The sequence below is a fragment of the Sorex araneus genome, chromosome 2 (assembly GCF_027595985.1).
Source record: "Sorex araneus isolate mSorAra2 chromosome 2, mSorAra2.pri, whole genome shotgun sequence".
Taxonomy (NCBI): Eukaryota; Metazoa; Chordata; class Mammalia; order Eulipotyphla; family Soricidae; genus Sorex; species Sorex araneus.
This window is the reverse complement of record NC_073303.1, coordinates 253,396,967-253,417,791: the sequence shown is the minus strand read 5'-3', so window position 1 is coordinate 253,417,791 and position 20,825 is coordinate 253,396,967. Positions and strand designations below refer to the sequence as shown.

The 20,825-nt window shown below is 50.0% G+C and overlaps 1 protein-coding gene across 10 annotated transcripts in view; it reads left to right on the top strand.

Moving 5' to 3' along the window:
* The window catches only part of TENM2 (teneurin transmembrane protein 2), a 1,321,709-nt gene that overhangs the window by 900,484 nt on the left and 400,400 nt on the right, over positions 1-20,825 (top strand). The window contains exon 1 of one of the 10 annotated variants that reach the window (XM_055129741.1): positions 2,336-2,410. The exons of the other annotated variants lie outside the window; for them this stretch is intronic. Within the exon in view, the coding sequence (XP_054985716.1) occupies positions 2,371-2,410 (40 nt within the window). The 5' untranslated portion in view covers positions 2,336-2,370. Of the gene's footprint in view, positions 1-2,335; positions 2,411-20,825 lie in introns of those variants that run through there. 10 annotated transcript variants of the gene reach the window in all.

The following is a 20,825-nucleotide window of genomic DNA, read 5'->3' as shown; positions in this document are numbered from 1 at the left end:
TGTGCCAAGTTCCACCTAAGATACCCAAGTTGGAGATAGACTAAGTCCCTGAAACTGACAATCACTTAAACAAACACACACACACACACACACACACACACACACACACACTCACTGCCATTATTCTCATTGCAGGCGCCAATGTTCCACCTAAGACACCCGAGTTGGGGATGGGCTAAGTCCCTGAAAGTGACAATCACTTAAACACGCACACACAGACACACACACACACACACACACACACACACACACACACACACACATGCGCGCACGCGCACACACAGAGATGCTCCAACAGTGAGCCAAGCCAGGAATGCACGTCCCAAAGGAAAGCTTTGGCAAGGAGCAAGCGACTCCCTTCCTTTCTTTTCTCCTGGAGACCTGGGCGGAGGCCACCGACTCTCCCCCCGGCTGACTTTGCCCCAACACCAACTGACTCCCCCGGGAGATCCTGCCAAGGGTCATCCCACTAAGCGGTGCCCGGGGCTTCTCACCCTGAAAGCTCCTCCAGCCTGCCAAACAGGGAGCTCCGTGCAGGGGGAAGTACAGGCCGTGCCCCCGGCGCCCTCCGAGGCCTCACCCCCGCCCTCCCCCTGCCCACGCTAGTCCAGGGCACGGCTCAGCCCTGTCTGTGGCCCGGGCCGGGCTTGGGGGTGGATGTGGCCGGCGGCCACGTGCAGAACTGTTGGCTGTGCTGAGGGGTGGGAGGCAGGCAGCCTGGGGACGGAGCGATCGCTCTAAGTGGCACCCACACCCCTGTGGCCCGCCTGACAAGTGCCGTGACTCAACGCCCCCCCCCCCAGGAGCATGTGTGGTGGGGCGAACGCAGCCGCTGTGCCTCTCGCGTGGAAGGTACGTGACGTTGCCACGTGGCCGCTCTTTCCCGAGCAGCCCCGTCTAAATCCATCTCCCGTGGGCTCTTCAGAAGGGTGCTTGCTTCTTTCGCTTTGATTTCCCAGCCGGACCACAGTTGCGTCCATATCAGCGCCTCCCCCCACCCTCCCCCTCCATCTGTCTCCAACCCCAACTTTCCAGAGGGAGCACGGACAGAGAATTCCCCCCCCACCCCTCCGGAACTGTTCTCTGAACTTCCTTCCTCGATGCTTCCTACTCACTCCGGGAGAAAGCATCTTCCTCTCTGGGCCGTTTTCTCCTTCCCGGCCATCATTCAACGTTCTGTTGACTCCTGGGCGCTGATGAGTCGGGACACGCCTCGAAGGGCGTTTGATTCCCCTGGAAGAGGGGGCGGGGGGAAGTCTGGAAAGTGGGGGGGGAGAGGGGGGCCTACCTAGGGGGCGTGGTGACTCTAGGTGGGCATGGTTTCACTGTATCCACGAGGATCCTTCGTAATCAGGATGCCGGTGTGTGTTTTCCAGAGCCCAGAGCGGACATAAATAATGTAGGGTCGCTCGCTCTGTGCAGGCTTGCTGGAGGAATGCTGATGGAGGAAAAGCCAAACTGGGATCTGACGCCGCCGCCGCCGCCGCCTCCCGTCACAGCCTTTAAAATTCTTTTATTGAGTGGTAGTTTGGAAACGGCACCCAGGGCCCTGGCGGGGCTGTCTGTCTGTGCCGGGAGAAGCCAGCAGAGAGGGAACGTTGGAGGAAGCCGTGGTGCTGGGTTTGCGGAGAGGCGAGGGGTGGCGGGTGTGCAGGGCGAGATCCCGGTCCTGCTCAGAAGACTCCAGCTAAGGGGCTGGTACATTCCATGTGGTGCTTCGAGCCCCAGCGGGACTGGGCCAGGGCTGCCGCTGCTCTGAGGGCCGGGTAAGTGGGCAGCGCTTGCTAACAAGAGCTGATGGGGCCAAAGCATCTTGCTAGAGCCTCGGTTCAAAGCATCTTGCTGGACCCTCCAAGCTCCTTGCCTTCATGAGTTTTTGAACCAAGTGAGATTTTGCAGGACGGTTCACCCTCCTGCAGTTTAAGCTGGTTTCAAGGGGAAGGATGCACTGGGGAGGTTCTAGGGAGAGGGAAAGGGACCCCCCCCCCCGGCACCACAGTTGAGTAGCAGAAAGGAAACAAATGTCTCTCTCCATGGGGGGCATTGTCCAGGAGGCTGCCAGGCTAAATAGCCAGTCGACTCATCCTCCAGATTTTGATTGAAAGTGTGACTTTTAAGCCTTTCTTGGCCACAAAGGATGGAAAGGAAGGAAGGAGGAGACGGGGAATGAGCAGGTGGAAGGAGAAGGATGGGAGAGCCAGTCCTCTGTTTACGGAGGCAAGCGGGCGCCCATTGAGGTAGACGGTGGTGCTTTGCTTAGAGGAGCGGCTGGTGACTTGGAGAAGGATCTCAGGGAACATTTTTTTGTTTTCTCCTTTTTGATGAAGGCAGTTGGGGTCTAGAAGAGAAGATTAAAGCAGACTTCGTTTAATGTATTTACTTTGCCTCTCAGACATGAAGCTTCAGAATGGTAAGTGTCAACGTGATTGATGTCCTTCCTGTCGGGGGACCGGGTAGGGAGCAGGGTTCTGGAGGGGGGGGGGGTTCCCGCAAGAGGCTGTCACCAAATTCTAGCCGTTTGACGCGCAGACCAAGTGTGCCGACACAGGATGACAAGTGTGGTTGGACTGGAAGGGTTGGTCACACCTTTGTCCATGAAGGACGGTTCTCTCTGCCATGGCAGGCGGGGCCACACCGGGGGCCTCATTTGGAGACCAGATAAAGTCACTTAGAACCCCAAGGGGGAAACTATACCGTCCGACTATCTAGATACTTCTGTTATGGATCTTTTTCCTCTCTCGTGGCTCTTGGAGGTTGGGTTGCTCTTCCCGTTCAAAAGTATCTTCCAGTTGCGCTTTACCATAGAGTATTTTCGGTGATTGTGTCTTGCCTGTGTATTCACACACAAAAGTGTCACTCAGAACTTGGATACCAGGGCTGGAGAGCTAGTACAGCGGGTAGGGCATTTGCCTTGCACGTGGCTGACCCGGGTTTGATTCCCAGCATCCCATAGGATCCTCTGAACACCACCAGGAGTCATTCCTGAGTGCAGAGCCAGGAGTAACCCCTGAGCATAGCCGGGTATGACCCAAAAAACAAAAACAAAAACAAAAAAAAAAAGAAAAGAAAGAACTCGGAAGCCTTGGTGGATCCCTTGGTCGCAAAGGGGCCGTGACTGTGCGCTTGTTTGTGTTTGGAGGAACCCTCCCCCCTCCTTCTGTGGCAATGCCCAGACCTTGCCAGCCGCCCTACCCCGTCCCGTCCCAACTTCTATTTCGTCATCAGACCCAAACTCTTCTTCATTCTTGCCGGCGCTTTTCCCAGGTCGGAATCACTGTTTTGGCTTGTCCCGTTTGCCCTGTCAAGTTCTGTCCTCGTGGTGAGTCAGAGCAGGAGAGAGCATTTTTTTGTCACTGTTTTTTTTTTTTTTTTTTTTTTGTCACTGGCACCCGTGTCCACAGTTTTCCCAGAGACCTTCGTGTCTCTGGGTCATAGCCTACAGCCTGCCTGACCATGAAATGGGCTGGATCTGTGGAGGGCTCCCGACCATGCTTGGGAATGTTCCACAGGGGGGAGGGGGAAAGAATAAGAAAAGAGAGTTAACCAGACAGTTGTGCTGCCGACTGCTGGGTCTCTCTCTGCAGGGCTGGCTTTTAAAATGCTGTCAGCTGCCCCCACCCCCCACCCGCCCCCCAGTACTGCATTGCTTGTTGGTTTTTATTTATAAGCGTGTTCAGAGAAAGTCTGTGGTAACCGCAGAGAGGAAGGCATGCCTTCTGATAAACAACAACAACAACAAATAAACAAAAAAATAAATGGAACCCTCCGTTTCCATAACCTACAGAGTGACCCGAAGGAATGTGAGGGATTGATAGAAGGCTGTGGTTCTCGGGTGCAAAGTCACGGCTTCATGTTTAATTTAACAAAACATTAAACATTTCATGTTTAATTTAATGAAACATTAGAGCACTAGGATTTGTCACCTTCATGACAGAATGTCAGAACTGGGGGATCGTTTCTGAATGTGTGTCTTCCTGCAGAATCCTTGTGTGTCCCACAGATAGGCCGTGGGCAAAGGACGCCCCCCGAAACACATTTGGGGGGATCTGGTTTTTTTTTCCTCCTCTGATAAAAAAAAGGGGGGACGCCAAAATAATGCCAGTAGAACAACAAAAACAACAACACATTAGGCATGCACTACTGGTCTGGCTAATTTTAGGGGGGCTATTAGCAAGCATTTAGGCGAATCTATTAACATTTAGCATCAGCACTATGCAGTTGCATTTCTGCTTTTTTGTGCTTCTGATAAAATCAGCACTAGGGTGTTCAGGACCAGAGAAACTCAACTGGTTTTCTTCCTTTCTCTTCCTTCCTTCCTTCCCTCCCTCCTTCCTTCCTTCCTTCCTTCCTTCCCTCCTTCCCTCCCTCCCTCCCTCCCTCCCTCCCTCCCTCCTTCCTTCCTTCTTTCCCTCCTTCTTTCCTTCCTTCCCTCCTTCCTTCCTTCCTTCCCTTCTTCCCTCCTTCTTTCCTTCCTTCCTTCCTTCCTTCCTTCCTTCCTTCCTTCCTTCCTTCCTTCCTTCCTTCCCTCCTTCCTTCCTTCCCTTCTTCCCTCCTTCTTTCCTTCCTTCCTTTCTTCCTTCCTTCCTGAGTTTTTTTTTGTTGTTGTTTTTTGTATTTTGTTTTGGGAGCCACACCTGACTATGTGCAGGGCTGACTCCTGGCGCCGTGCTCGGGGATCACTCCTGGAGGGGCTCGGGGGAGCATACAAAGTGTGGGGAATCGAACTCAGATCGGTCACAGGCAAGGCAAACACCCTACCCACTCTACTGTCTCTCTAGCCCTCATGCGGATTTATTTTTTTTTAATGAATTGTTTGAGAAGGTGGAGTGAGATTTAGGGGGGAAAAATAAATAGATGTGTGTGTTCTATAAAAAATATTCACCAGGGGGAGTGAGTCTTCTGTCTGATGTCTTGTGTTGCCGGCCAGGTTAGCTCTTGTCTGGAAACTGCGGTAGGAAGCTGATACTGCACCTTCGCCTTCGACCGGTGATGGAGAAGCGCCCTTTTTCGGTTTCCAAACGCTGAGAGGTGGAGCCAGGCACTCCCTCCCTGCCCCTCTGTGGACGGGGCTTGACTTGCACCTGAGGCTTCAACGGTTTCGCTTCTCCTGATGGGAAATAAACCCATTCGCATGTGAACCATGGAGGCGGCAACTGGTCCATAAAGTTGGGGTCTGGGCACAGACAGAGAGGAGCGGGTGTGTACAGGTGCACATAGGGACGCACCCGACACACAGCGTGTGGCCCATCCAGGCCCCCCCTTCTTCTCTGCCCCCTGCTCCGCCTGGGCCGTGTCAAACATGACGTCGAGTCCGGCAAGGGATGCTCTTTGGTCCCCAGGGTCGGAGTGCGGCTCCCCGCCTCTCCCAGTCATTATGTCTGGGGCTGGGACGTGGGGTTTGTCTGGGTGCCTTGACGTGGCTGGGAGCAGCTGCTGCTCAAAGCTGTACTGTCGATGCAGTGCGGAGAAGCATATGGCAGGAGAGAAATCGTCCTGACAGTCAGCGGCCTGAACTGCCAGGAGCTTCTTTAACCTTTCAAATAGAAAAAAAAAGAAAAAAAGAAAGAAAGAATTGGGTCCAGAGCAATAGTCCAGGGAGTCAAGGGCTTGCTTTGGCGCAGCTGGCCTGAGTTCAATCCCTGGCAACCCATGGGGTTCCCTAAACCCTGCCAGGAGTGATCTCTGAGTGCAGAGCCAGGGATAAGCCCTGAGCCCCTCCCCGTCACTGTCACTGTCACTGTCATCCCGTTGCTCATCAATTTGTTCGAGCGGGCACCAGTAAAGTCTCTCATTGGAGACTTATTGTTACTGTTTTTGGCATATCCAATACACACGGGTAGCTTGCCAGGCTCTGCCGTGCGGGCTCCATACTCTCAGTCAGTAGCTTGCTGGGCTCTCCGAGAGGGACGAAGGAATCGAACATAGGTTGGCCGAGTGAAAGGCGAAAGCCCAACCACTGTGCTATCGCTCCAGCCCCCCCCTCCCCGTATGACCACCAAAAAAGATTAATAACAACAACGGTAGCACTGTAGCACTGTCGTCCCATTGTTCATTGATTTGCTCGAGCGGGCACCAGTAGCATCTCCACTGTGAAACTTGTGACTGTTTTTGGCATATCGAAAGGAGGGAGTTTGCCAGGCTCTGCCATGGGGTGGGGGGGGGGATACTCTCGGTAGCTTGCCGGGCTCTCTGAGAGGGACAAAGGAATCAAACCCGGGTAGGCCTCGTGCAAGGCAAACGCCCTACCCACTGTGCTATCATTACAACAGCAACAACAACAACAAAAAAAATTTTAATATCATTTGAACTCAGTCCTAAGTAGCAGCCAGTACTTATTTGTCTGTTACTTTTAACTCTTTACATCAGTTTCATCTTAGGAAAGAGGGTACTGCACAGGTGATTAAGATTCCTCAGGGAATCCCTGTTTTGTTTGATGGGGCAAGGGGTCCCCTCCCTTCGCGCCACGTGGCAACGTGAAGAGGCTCCCCAAACTCCCTCCCCACGCCCCAGCGTGCTTGCCGGCTCTCGGCTGCGGGGTGCCGGGGCTGACATCTGCGGCTGGATCTGGCTCCCACCCCATAGACTTGGGATGACTCCCGCCAGCTACTCTCCTGGGCTGGAGGAAACCCAGTGGAAACTGCCCCACGAAACCATCTCTCTTGAGCCGTCCAGCTTCCCTGGCTGCCTCCTTCCTTCCTCACCCCTCGGTGAGCACTGAGCCTGTCCAGGTTGGCCCGGAGTAGCTTTCTTCACTTCCAAGGACCCCTGGCAGGCGTCCCATGCGTGTCTCAGCTGAGACGAGTCCCCTCATGGAGGGACCCCTGGTCCCTGGGCAGGACCTGCAGAAACACCCGTGCAGCAGTGCTGGGGTGCCCGGAAACTATAGGCTGGCCTTGCCCAGTCTGACCTGAGAAGGTGGAAGGTGGGGAGCAGAGCTGACCTTGCAGACAGCTAACCCTGGCCAACTGGGAGACATCGAAGGGAGTTCCAGGAAGTTGGTCCACCAGGTGTGAGGAAGGCAAAGGTTCCTCCTGGGGAGGTGAGCAGAGCGCTCACGGGACACCTCCCAGCCACATCGCCCGTGAAGAGTCCGAGGGGGCCCCAAAGCTCAGCACAGGAAGTGAGGCTGCATCGGTTCAAAAGTGAAATGACTCAAGAGGGGCGACATGAGAGTCAGCTCCACTTGCTTCTGAGCCTGCAGTATTCATGTATAATTCAGCTACGCACGCGCACACACACACACACACACACACACACACACACACGGAGCATATATTCATACAACACATACATACACGCACACAGTCTCACACGTGTATATTCAGTGAGTCTGACAAAGAGCAGCAAGACTGTGTACGGAACCGGGGGGTACTGCTTTGCAATGTGTGCAGATAAACTACACACACACACACACACACACACACACACACACACACACACACACACACCCCGGAGAAGATGCTCATGTGGGCCAGTGTCCTTCCCACATAGACACTGGGTTGATGATGGGCTGATGGATGGATGCGAGATTTTGGAGCTCCGGAGCTGGACATCAGCCTTCTCCGTTGTGGCCCTTCTCTTCCCGTCCACTTCGCCTCTGTACCGCGTGGGTGGGAGGAGCCTAAATCCTGGGTCTCCCCGTGGCTTGTGAGCTAACACCGCCAGACCCGCTTTCCTCAAACCTGGCCCAGGCCAGTCATGGCGGAGACTCTCTCTATTCTCCACATCTCCTTTCCTAGGGACCCGGACCACAGGAGATTCTTCCTTCTGTTTCCACCGAGATTCCCTTTGGCAGTTGGCCTGGCCCTGGGGTACTCGCACAGATCAGCTCGCATCTTGCTCCACTCTGAGATTCTGCCTGCAGTGACCAATTCTGGTCTGCGGAACAGAGGACTCTAAATAGTGTGTGTGTGTGTGTGTGTGTGTGTGTGTGTGTGTGTGTGTGTGCTGGGAACATGACTCAGAGTTCCCTGTTCCATGCGTGCAGGAGACCAGGATTTGATCCCGGCACTGCCTAGTCGCCCTTGCATTGATGTGTTTGAGGCTCCCAGAAAAACAAAGGGAGAAAGAGAACTGGGTGTGACCAAAAAAGGAAAGCCAGATAGACAGGTCTTGGAGGGTCCAGGGAACTGTCTGCAGGGGTCTTCCTCGATGATACTCTTTGAAACCGACTCCTCGGAGGCCCAGGAATTCCACAAAACGTTTTTCTCTTAAGCAGGGCCTTCCAAGAAACACAAGCACTCAGAATGATCTCATGCCTCTCCAGGGGAATAGAATCCAATTGTTTGCTCTTGGTTCGAGTCCCTCAGAGGGCGGAGCTGGCGGTGAGGGGTGGTGGAGTGGGGAGAGTTGCGGGGGGAGGGAATGGAACAATTATCACAACTAAATTTTAATCAACAGCTTCAGTAACAATATTGAATTAAAAAGTTACTAGCAACTAGTTAGAGCATGGCTTAGCTCGTACGCGGGGAGATCAGTCATTCTGTGGTGATTAACATCTATTCAGAACAAAGAATGTATTATGGGCACCACATTATCATAGGAATTAATGCAGTCTTTTTTAAAGGGCTTAAAATATGTTAATAAATACAGTCTCCCAGCACCTGCAGCTCAAGGAACCAAAGTCATCAGCCACGGAGAGAATCATATTTATGATTGCCAGGCATGGGCGGTGGAAGAGAGGGGAGGGGGGAAACAGCCTAATGAGCGTGAATGAAACAGCTTTGTATTATTATTTATTATTATTATTATTATTTTAATTGGAAACATCTCACCTGAAGAGACAGTTCCCTGGAAGAAGCAAGGACAGGGACTTGTCGAGTGGGAGACCCCATGGAAAACCACGGCCCAGACAATGATGCTCTTAGCAGGGCGTGGGAGGGCCAGTGAGCTGCAGGGGTCCCGAGAAGAGTGTCCATTCCCCCCTCCTTTCTATATTCCCCCGCACTTTGGTTGCGTTCAGCTCCCCCTGCCAGTCCCACCTTCTCCTCCTTCTCCAGGTTCCACCTTCGCCCATCCGCTGGCACTCAGGACTCCATCTTCCTTTGCAGCTTCTTTCTTTCTTTCTTTCTTTCTTTCTTTCTTTCTTTCTTTCTTTCTTTCTTTCTTTCTTTCTTTCTTTCTTTCTTTCTTTCTTTCTTTCTCTCTCTCTCTCTCTCTCTCTCTCTTTCTTTCTTTCTTTCTTTCTTTCATTTTATAATATTGAATTATCCTGAGATGCAGTTACGAAGCTTTCATGTTTGAGTTTCAGTCATACAATGATGGAACACCCGTCCCTCCACCAGTGCACATTCTCCACCACCCATGTCCCCAGTATCCCCCCTCCCCCATCCCAGCCCTCCCCCTGCCTCTATGGCAGACAATTTCCCCCCTACTCTCTCTGTGTGTGTAATCCCATCAACGGCCAACATCCAGAGACTTAAAAGCAAGCTCTCAGAAGTGCGCGGCCGCAAGCGGGCCATGCGATATCATGTAGCCTGCTTCTCCCTCTGGGAGAAAATGTCAATCTTCTGAGAGCTTCCTGCCCCCATGGGACAGCCTTGCAAGCTTCCCATGTTGTATTCATGTGCAAAATCCAGTAACAAGCTGGATCTCATTCCCCTGACCCTGAAGAGCCCCCAGTGCAACATCATTAGAAGAGCCGAGTCGAGAGAGACTGCTAAGATCTCAGGGAAAGGACAAAATGAGATGTTACTGAGCCCACCCGAGAAATCGGTGATTAACGGGAATTTCATGATTCGTGATTCGTGACTCTCTTTCTACTACTGGGCATCATGGTTGGCAATACAGATACTGAGAGGCCATCACGTGTGGTCCTTTATCTACTCTCAGCACATGTCTCCCTTCCCGAGCATCCCTCCAACCCTCATTGGCTTAGTGATCCCTTCTCCATCCCAGTCGCCTTCTCCCCTGGCTCATGAGGCAGGCTGCTAACCATGGAGCAATCTTCCTGGTCCTTCCTTCACCATTTCTGAAACAGGCCCTGCCCTCCCTACCCTTGCCCGCCTCCAGCACTGGATTCTCCCTTAACCGGCAGGTTGCTTGTTTGTTCTTCATTTTATTAACGTGCCCTGAGTTGCCAGGTTACGGGTCATTGGGTTTTAGCCATATTGGATCTCAGCACCAGTCCTACCACCGCTGTCATGTTCCCCCCACCAGGCTCTCCAGGTGCCACCCACCTCCTGCCAGCCTGCCTGCCACCTTCACAGGCACCTTCTCCAGTTTGGCAGTTGAAGTTTGGGGGCATCTCCTGCTTTCAGTGTCGTTGACCTTCTGGCTTGGGTATTTCTCACTTCTTTTCCCCACTGTTGTGCACGATCCCCTTTACCTGTGCTCCCCATTGCCTCCTCTCTCTCTCTTCTCTCCCCCCCTCTCCATTTCTTCCCTATTCTCCCCACCTGCACTCTAGGACCAACGGTGATCTAAGCATCCCCTCACTGAAATATTGCCTTCCTTCGTCCAGTTGCCCTATAGACCACAGATAAGCAAGATTATCTTGTGTTTGTCCTCCTGGTGTAATTCATTTAATGTGATACCTTATTTCTTGATTGTATCCTTCCTTGCAGCTGCATAGTATTCCTTTGAGTGTATCTACCACGTCTTGATAACCCACTTACTTGCTGTTGGGCGCTCAGTTTGATTCCATATCTTGACCATTGGACTAAGTGCTGCAATTCTTTTGCATCATTTCCTTCTGGCCCCAGCCAAGCTTGGTCCTAAACAAGAGTTGAGGGATAGTACAGAGAGATAGGACAGTGGGTGGGGTGCTTGCCTTATATGCGGCCGACCCCAGTTAGATTCCTGGCTTCCAATATGGCCCCCAGAGTACCTCCAAGAGTGATTCCTGAGTGTAGAGCCAATATGCACCTTGAGTGCAGGTGTGCCCCTGAAAACAAACCAAAACGTTTCCTTAGCTCCTCCAAGTCTCCCAGCTGGACCCTAGGGTGTCTTTCTTTGTGGGTTCAGGTACCAACAGCCCTCACATCTCTACTTCCAGGCTGCCCTGGATCCCTTTATTCGAAACTCGACCTGGCACCCCTCATTACTCTCTTTCTCTCTCATGATCTTGCCCCATGACAGCCCATGGATGAAGGGCAAGAGCACGTACACTGTGAATTGTCACTCCCCTTCTCTGACACGGCCATCGAATCTACGAGGCAGAAACTGTTTGTATTTCCCTTGGTTTTAATTGGGTTGTATCCCCAGTCCTATTAAAGTAACTGACATTTAATAAATACTGAATAAATATTTGTGGAAGAGCTCCTTGAACTCCTATATTCAGCATTGGCTGTCTGGAGCCAGCATAAATGATATTTATCCTAGTTTCAACTGTCTATGCAGCGAGATCGAAGGAGGAAAAATATGTGTGGACATGTATATATGCATATGGATATCGCTTTCAGATGTTCAGAGTGTAATTTTATGCATTGAATATATATGTATGTATATATATACACACACATCTATTTTCCAGTTGATATAGAAATTAAAATCATGACAGCCTAGTTGAAAAGTGTGTGTGCTAAATCTGGTCCTTGTGTGTAAAAGGTACAGAATTGATCATCGGACAGGAAGGAGTCAGAAAATGCGAAGGACAAAGTCCCTTCCTTAGGACACTGATCACAACAGGGTTTGGGAGGAAACCCCAGTGTTCTTGGCTCACATCCAAGCTGGTTCAGATCTCCGGTCTTGCCCCATCATCCCCTGGGTTGAGAGCACCCAGGGACAAGCACAGGGAACAAACAAACCTTTCAGACTGTGGCAGCCACCAAGGGCACTCAGCAGTTGGAGAAGTATAAGACTTGAAGCATCCTTCTCATCCGGAATCCTGAAGGGTGAAAATGAACTTCCTGGGTCTCCGTGTATCAGGATGCATTTGAGATGCTATTTTCTGTTACAAAGAGCAGGAAAGGAAAATCCCGCTCCTGGTGTGGAATTAAAAATAGTTCCCAGTGTTCCGGGTCATTGAGCCAGAGGCCAGCCTTGGAGGAGCACCTCCGTTCCTTGCTCTGACCACTGGCATCTCCAAGATTCTTCAGCTCGCTTGGCCTCGTCTTCTTTTCCTCTTCCTCTTCGTTTGGAGGCCTTCAGGCTCACACATGTTTCTGTTTCACGGATGAGTCCCTGGGGGCTTGAGCAGCGTAAAGAAAATCAGAAAGGAGCAGAGCTTGGATTAGAACTCAGGGCCGTGTGGGTCACAGAGCGCAGAGAGCCAACGGGTAGCACACGGGCGTGCACTTGGTCTCCCCAGAGCCCTTACGGGATGCAGGGAAGCCCAGTGGCTTAGCAGGATGCGTTCTGAGCACCAAAGACAGGTGGGGACAACTCCAGTCCAGGGCGTGTAGCTCTTTCTGTTGGAATGAAGCCCTCTACTCTGAAGGAACTTCCTACATGGGGGGGCGGGGAGACTCGGTTCCAAGGGGCAAGCCATCTTTTTTTTTTTTTTTCAATTGAATCACCACGAGAGAGACCATTACAAAGCTGTAGATAATTAATGGGGTTTCGGTCATACCATGATCCAACACCCATTCCCCCCTATCCAATGAATATTTTCCAACATAAGTGTCCTGGTTTCCCTCCCACCCCACCCTGTGCCTCTATGGCAGGATCTCTCTCTTTTCTTTCTCCCATTCTCTCTTTCTCTCTCTCTCATACACTCTCTCACACATATATACTCTCTCTCTCCCCCTTTTGGGCATTGTGGTTTGCAATACAGATACTGAAAGGTTATATTGTGGTTTGCAATACAGATACTGAAAGGTTATCAGGGATATCCCTCTACCTACTTCCAACACTCAGTTCTTGTCCATAGTGATCATTTCCAGCTATTATTGTCATACTGGTCCCTTCTCTGCCTTAGCTACCTCTGAGAGGCAAGCCATCTTTATCCCCCGAGCCAGGAGCCAGTGGGTCTGAAGGTTTTTGTTGATCTCCATTCTCAGCGTGAATTTCCATCCGAGTAGGCTGGTGGGATCCTATCTAAATATGAAACTCCCTCAAGAATGTCCCCAGCCAACTAGGTGGTGGCCGACATGATACCTTTCAAAGAGGCCATTCATAGAAAGGGCGTCCAGTTAGTTCTTGCTATCCCTGAAGGACTAAGCCGTGACCCCATTAGAAGCTCTGGGAAATGGTTCTTGGTTGCTTGGTTTGCTCCCCTCTCTCTTATTAAGGGAAATGCAAGTCGTTTTCACTCAAGCATAGGTCCAATAGATCAAGGTGGGACTAACCACGGCAATGGATTCCTAGATGTCACAGGCGTTTTTCTCTCATTCTTTGGGCTTCATCTCACTGTTCTTTCTTGTCATTAGTTTCTGAAGCACCTGCTTTATTGTAGACTCTGGCATTGAGGGGAGAAAAAGAAGTAAATGCATTCCAGTCTCCAGCCTGGAGGAGTTTGCACTCTGCTCAGAGAGAGAGAGAGAGAGGTGGGAGCAAGTGAGAGCAGCACGTTTGAGGCATGTTTGATGGTGGAGAGGCAGGGCCGAGGGTGCTCGGGCTGTGTGCTAGCATCTAGGGTCCCTGCAAAGACTGAGACAAAGGAGCTAACCAAACTCCATTTTCCACAGTGAAAATTAGTAAACTCAACTGGGTGTCTGCAGACCCCCGAGGACTCGTTAAAAGCTACATTGGTGAGGTCGGTAGTCTGGTAGAGTGGTTGGGGGGCACGTTAGGTATGCATCCAATCTATGTTCAATTGTAGACACCACCTGAGCATTGCTGGGTGCAGCCCTAGACTGCCTGAGCATAGCCCCCAGGCACTGCTGGGGTGGTCTGGCTCTACCCAGCACCTCAAGACCTGAACTCCATTGCATCCTTGGCCCTAGCCAGGCTGCTTGACTAAGAATGAGCAGAGGGGAGAAGGCAGATGGAACAGAGAAGGGATCACTAAGAAAATGACGGCTGGAGAAAACAGTCGGGATGGGAGATGCATGCCGAAAGTAGATAATAGACCAAACATGATGACCTCTCAGTGTCTGTGTTGCAAGATATAATGCCCAAAAGTAGAAAGAGAGTATGGGGAATATTGTCTGCCATGGAGGCAGGGGGAGGGTGGGAAAGGGGGGGTATATCGGTGGTGGGGAATGTGCACTAGTGAAGGGATGGGTGTTTGATCATTGTGAGATTGTAACCAAACATGAAAGCTTGTAACTATCTCACAGTGATTAAATAAAATTTTAAATTTTTTTTAAAAAAAGAATCACAGGTTCTCTCTAGAATGCTAGACTCCATTCCACAAAATATATATACATATAATAGATATTTTTATATATACATAAAATATAGCACTGCACTGTAGCAATGTCTTCCCTTTGTTCATTGATTTGCTTGAGTGGGCACCAGTAACGTCTCCATTGTGAGACTTGTTACTATTTTTGGCATATCAAATATGTCACGGGTAGCTCGCCAAGCTGTGTGTGTGAGTGTGTGTGTGTGTGTGTGTGTGTGTGTGTATTTTTAAATCTAGGTTGCTGGGTTCAAACTCAAGTTTCTCATTGGTGTGCCTGGTGGTGGTGGTGGTGGTGGTGATGGTATGTGTATATGTGTGTGTATGTGTTATGGAGGGGGGAGGGGGAGATTATGTTTCCCACATCAGCATTTCGAGAACATTCTAAGATAGGTATTGCTGTGTCACCAGAGACCGCTTTCAGAATCGCTGTCCATGGGAAAGATACTATCCGGAAAATACCCAGTGTTCTTCCTGGGGCTCTTTGAAAATGTCTTTGAGTTTGAAAATATTTCATTCCACCCTCTCTCTCTGTTTTATGTTGTCAAATCCTGATGAATATGTATGTTTCTCCTGTCTCTTTGCAAAGTTTGGGTCTGTTATGTTCTGTGGGTTTCCGTTTCTTTTCTTTTTTTTTTTTTTTAAGCACCCGACTTTGACCTCGTAAAGGTAGGGACAGCGAGTATTCAGCAAACTGATGGTGCAGCCATGTGAATTATGAATCATGTGAGTTGTGGATTTGGGTTTCCTCGGAAACTCAGTATCCACAACATACCCTTGGGTGGACAGTCACGTCCAGAAGGTCATTGGCTTTCAGATCCACTCTGAAACGTGCGCCACCTCTGTCACCCTGATCCCGGGAGGAACTGCATCCGAGCCCTCCGAGAATGAGAGGGAGGTCAAGAGAGAAGAGAGGCTGAGGAAACCTCCTCCAGAGGCAGCGCCCTGCGCGTTGTCGTCGATGCAGTCGCGTGCGCACCCAGTGTAAAGAGGGTGAACTCCTGTCAAGGAAAAATCATAATAATAACATTTCAAAGTCCTGCATTAATATTTCCTTTTTGTTTCCTCTCCTCCCCCACCCCCGGATGCTCGGGGGTCCGTTTTGCACTGGAAATAGGAACCCTCGAAACAGGAAGATGATCATTTGTCAATCCTCTCGTAGCAATTTTCCAATGGTTCTTTCGGCTCTAAATGCTTTTAAGCATCTGTCAGTAGCGTCTGGAGAGTCTCAAAGGGAGGAGAAAACAACAGCAGTTGCCGCGATGCGCTGCATAGAAATGAACCGGGCTGGCTTCCTCGTGCCCGGGTCCGAGCCCCATGGCAGCTCCTGCCCTCCGTGGACTGGCGCTCGCCACTGGGTCAATATTGTTTGCACTTAGACTTGAAGTTGTCTGTAATTTTTATGTGTGTAGGAGTGATGCCAATTGCGAGCAAGCGAGCGAGCGAGAGAGAGAGAGAGAGAGAGAGAGAGAGAATGACCCCCCCTTTTTTCTCCACATACACAAAACCCCCACACCCCAACAAAATATTTCGCCTCTCCACGGTGAGACAAGCCAATAAACAGCTTGATTACTCATTCACTCAGGAACCAAAATAAATAAATAATGGCTTTCTGAACGGGAACGACCAAATCCAATAACTCACCGTGTGTCAGGGCAGCCATAATGGTATTTGTGCCTCTTTTAATTGGCGCTCACCTTTCCCGTCAGCTGCGCGGCATTAAAAAATTAAGGAGGAAAAGTATTTGGAGGCATAGATTTACGGCAGTGTGTGGATTACATGCTTTTAATGAGGCCAGGACAATAAACCGTCTGAGCAGAAGCTGCCGCCCAGTGATGCATTATTCCTTCTGACAATAGATAGGCCCCCGGCGAGTGTGGACACTCACTCAGGCCACAGGCTTACACGCGGGTCGGCCGTCACCAAGCCATGCTCAGCGTTGCTGGGGACCTGGCCCCAGGGTGGACCAGTTACAAGGGTTGCCAGGAAGTTTTGACACAACCAAAACCCAAACAGGTGCGATGAAACCATGTCAAGAAAAGTGAGGGCGGTAGAACAAAGGGTGCCCTAGAGTGTTGTTTACATGGGCCTGTAGACTTTGAGTAGCTTTGCAAGGATGGATGATGGATGAGGAGGGAGGAAAGGTAGGCGAGGGGGGGGAAGGTTGGTGAAAGGAAGAGAAATAAAGGAAAGGAGTGGAAAACGAGTGGATGGGTGGAAGGAAGAACAGAAAATACAGATAATTGGAAAGAAGCAGACAGTAGTCATCTCAAGCTGGCAGGATCTGCCTCATAGAGCTAAATATGCATTATCCTTTCCCAACTCTATGGCATTCTTAGCTTAAAACTCTAGGCCATGAGGGTAACTTACTCCAAAGAAATCCACCAGTGCCATAAATCAGAACTCTCTTTCTAGAGAGCCATTTTCCCCAGCCCACCACGTATACATAACAAACCATTCGAGAGGCCTTATCTTGAAAGTGCATTGATTTGGAGGAATAGGGCTAAGATAGCAGGAGGGTTGGGTATGAGAAGAAATTTTCCCTTAATTATATACATTTCTTCATTATTTGAAATTGTCCTTATTTTCGTACCTTTGTAATAAGATGTAAAGAAAGGTTTTTTTTTTTTAGGGGCCGGAGTGATAGCACAGCGGGTAGGGCGTTTGCCTTGCATGCGGCTGACCCGGGTTCGATCCCCGGCATCCCATATGGTCCCCCAAGCACCGCCAGGAGTAATTCCTGAGTGCAGAGCCAGGAGTAACCCCTGAGCATCGCTGGGTGTGACCCAAAAAGCAAAAATAAATAAATAAATAAGTAAAAATAAATATTGCCATTAAATTAAAAAAAAAAAAAAAAAAGAAAGGTTTTTTTAATTTTAAGCTATGTCCACAATATACCATTATAGCTTTTTCTTTAATTAAAAAAGGGAGGGAAGGAAGGAAGGAAGGAAGGAAGGAAGGAAGGAAGGAAGGAAGGAAGGAAGGAAGGAAGGAAGGAAGGAAGGAAGGAAGGAAGGAAGGAAGGAAAGAAGGAAGGGAGGGAGGGAGGGAGGGAGGGAGGGAGGGAGGGAGGAAGGAAGGAAGGAAGGAAGGAAGGAAGGAAGGAAGGAAGGAAGGATGGAAGGAAGGAGAAAGAAAAAAGAGGAAAGAAAGAAAGAAAGAAAGAAGGAAAGAGAGAAAGAAAGAAAGAAAGAAAGAAAGAAAGAAAGAAAGAAAGAAAGAAAGAAAGAAAGAAAGAAAGAAAGAAAGAAAGAAAGAAAGAAAGAAAGAAAGAAGGAAGGAAGGAAGGAAGGAAGGAAGGAAGGGCGAAAGAAAGAGAAAGAAAAGAGGAAGGAAGGAAGAAAAACCCCAGAGAATTTATAACTTTCGCTTTCTAAGTCCAGTAGAAACCATCTTTGCAAGGAAAAAATAAATCAGACAGAGGATAGAATTTCAAAAGGTCTTAAGACATAGTCAAAAAGAGTATCTTTTGATGGCAGAAAATTTCCTCTCTCCTCCAAATCAAAAAAAAAGAAAAAAGAAAAAGAAAAAGAAACCTAGAAACCTAGAGGTCAGTCTGGAAGACTCCGGAAGAGTCAAGACCTCCCCTTCAACAGCTTCTGCTGAGGAATGCCACATGTGGGGGCCTCCGAAGCTTCCGTCCTTTTGATTGGCTGATCCCGTTCTTTTCATCGCTCCCACCCCAGCTGCTGCTGGCCTTGGCAGTGGCAACCGTGGCTAATGAGGGGAAGTGCTCCAGATAATAGAGCTGCCATCCCCTCCGAAGGGGCCGTGCAGGCCAGCCAATCGAACACCTGCTGTCCGACTGACCCCTCCTTTTGGCCTCTTTGAGAGGCCGAGCTCCCTTATTACCCTCACTGAGAAGGGAAATGAGTGTTCTTCTGCCTTCCCACTCCCCCGTACCTCACAGTTCCAGACTAGAGAGCTCGTCTTTCCTATGACTCTTGCCCGAGCCCAGAATCCTACTCCTGAATTGGCTCGTGCAAACAGCTGTGTGAGTCTACCAACATTTCACACATACGTCCATGTGCCGGGCACCGGGGTAGGTGTGTGGGGGCCGGGGCGGACTCATTGGACATGGCAGACTCGTTGGACAAACTCCTGGCTTTCAGAGCCTGGAGACCTCCATAGGCAGAGACGCACCAAATAGATAAATCAGTGAGGAAAAGCCAAGTGTGAGTAGTGTTGGGATAATAGGAAGGAGAGAAGGAGAAAAAAGGGGGCTTCGTTTCCCCTCAAAGGGCTGGAAGGGAACATGTGTTGGGAACTGAGATGCAGGTGAGAAGAAGTACCAGCCACGGAAGAATCTGATGGCAAAACCTCTGACCTGCGTTCTTTCTGGACATTTTTCTGCATCCCCTACGGCACCCCCAAAGTCACCCACTCTCTTAAGACAAGACTAATACTCTGAGGATGCTTCATTTATTTCGTAGTAATTGTTTGAAAGCAAGCTAAGAAATCTTCTTGTGAATTCTAAGCACCTTTGAGAAACCTCCAAAACTGGAGAATGTGTGTGTGTGTGTCTGTGTGTGTCTGTGTGTGTAGGGTGGATAACTTCACTTTTTTTATTTAAAAAAACTGGGGGAGGACACATCCAACAGTGCTCAGAGTTTGCTCCTGGCTCTGCCCTCAGGGATCACTCCTGGTGGGACTCAGAGGACCATGAGGGGTGCCAGGAACAAATCCGAGTTGGCTGCGTGCAAGGAAAGCGCCCTGCCTGCTATACTATCTCTCCAGTCCCTAATTTCACATTTTTCAAAGTATCACTGATTGCTTACTGATCCCAGCAGTAGAAAGCATCATTCCCATGAAAGAAAGAAAAGGATGCAAAAGGATGCAGTTATCCAATGAGATGCCATAAACTGGAACATAGCACAGTGGGTAGGGTGTTTGCCTTGCACTCGGCCGACCCCGGTTCAATTCCCGGCATCCCATATGGTCCCCTGAGCACCGCCAGGAGTAATTCCTGAGTGCATGAGCCAGGAGTCACCCCTGTGCATTGCCGGGTATAACCCCCACAAAAAACTTTACTCTTCAGTAAAGAGTGAGGGTACGACGAACGAGTGAGTAGGAATTCATGTTGACAGGAGAACTAGAGCCAGGTCTATAGAATGAATGCCCGCCTCAGAGTCGCGGAATGAATATAGCAGCATGAATGCCTGCTTCAGGGTTTCTTTTTACTGACTTATTTTTATTTCCTTTATATGGGGGGAAGGGCATCTTGGCCACATCTAGCAGTATTCCGGACCTCCCCTTGGCTCCGCGCTCAGGAATCACCCCCAGTAGAGCTCAGTGGGCCATACGCAGCGGCTGGGATCAAATCAGGGTCATCTTGCAGAACAAGCATCTTGCCATCTGTATACAATCTCTCCCATCCTAATGCTTCCTTTGAGAGAAGTTTCTGGAAGGACTAGCTGAATTGTGACTCACCAGGCAGGCATCGATCAGGTACTGAGGGTTCCTGAGGGTACGGAGCCTTGCGGCCGCTCACTCTTTCTGTTAGATGCAGAGATGCAGCTTGGGACTTGAAATCGTAACCAAGTTCCCTGATTGGGTCAGAAAGTGGAGGGAGCAGCTGCCTCTTCTGAGCTAGATCCGTAACAAAAGAGAGGCCTCACCGGCCGAGCACTCATTCGGCAAGAGAGAAATTCATTCCTTCCATCCCTTATTTATTTACCCTCCGCATCTTTGCCTACCCCTTGCCCCTGCTCTCTCTTCTTTGAGTCCTTTTTGGTTCTCTGGGAAGCACCCGGAATAAAGCTTGGAACCAACAGGCCGGAGTCCTTGAATCACATCACATATGCGGTGCAATTTATACAGCAAGCAACACTGCCTGAGAATAGAATTGTAAGGACATGCGTGAATGCTGACTACATTCCTCGGGGTGATGGAAGCTGCACAGGAATATAGAAAAACATTTTTTTTAAGGATCCCAAAAGCTTGGGAGAAGAAATAAACAGGGCAGAAGCAGCAAGATAATGTTCTTATATTTTCCCCTTTATTTGACTAAAAATACCAATGCAGCACATTCCTGGAACAACCTCCCCGACCAGCCCGCCCCTCTCTCTTCATCAAGCAAAGAGGAGGCTGGGAACAAAAGTCCTTCTGAAGCTTTGCCTCTGGGAAGCATGAGCAGAGGGGGGGACAGACTTGATATTTTAAACACTTTCGCATTGTCGATTTTTTGACCTGGACCAGCCTGCGCTACACTTTTAAATTAAGAGTAGACCTTTCCATTTGTCTTTCACTCCTCCCCCTCTACCTATGTTTATAGGGGTCACGTTCTGCAGTGTGTGTGTGTGTGCGTATGTGTGTGTGCGTATGTGTGTGTGTGTGCGTGTGTGTGTGTCTACGTGTGTGTGTCTGCGTGTGTGTGTGTGTCTGCGTGTGTGTGTGTGTGTGTCTGCGTGTGTGTGTGTGTGTGTGTCTGCATGTGGTGTGTAGGGCCACACCCACTGGTCTCTGGGGATCCAACTTGGGTCCTTTCACATGCAGGGCACACACACACACACACACACACACACACATCTCTGGCCCCATGAACAACCCTTTTCACATGCTCACAAAGATAACCAGAGAGAGAATTCCTTTTCTACAC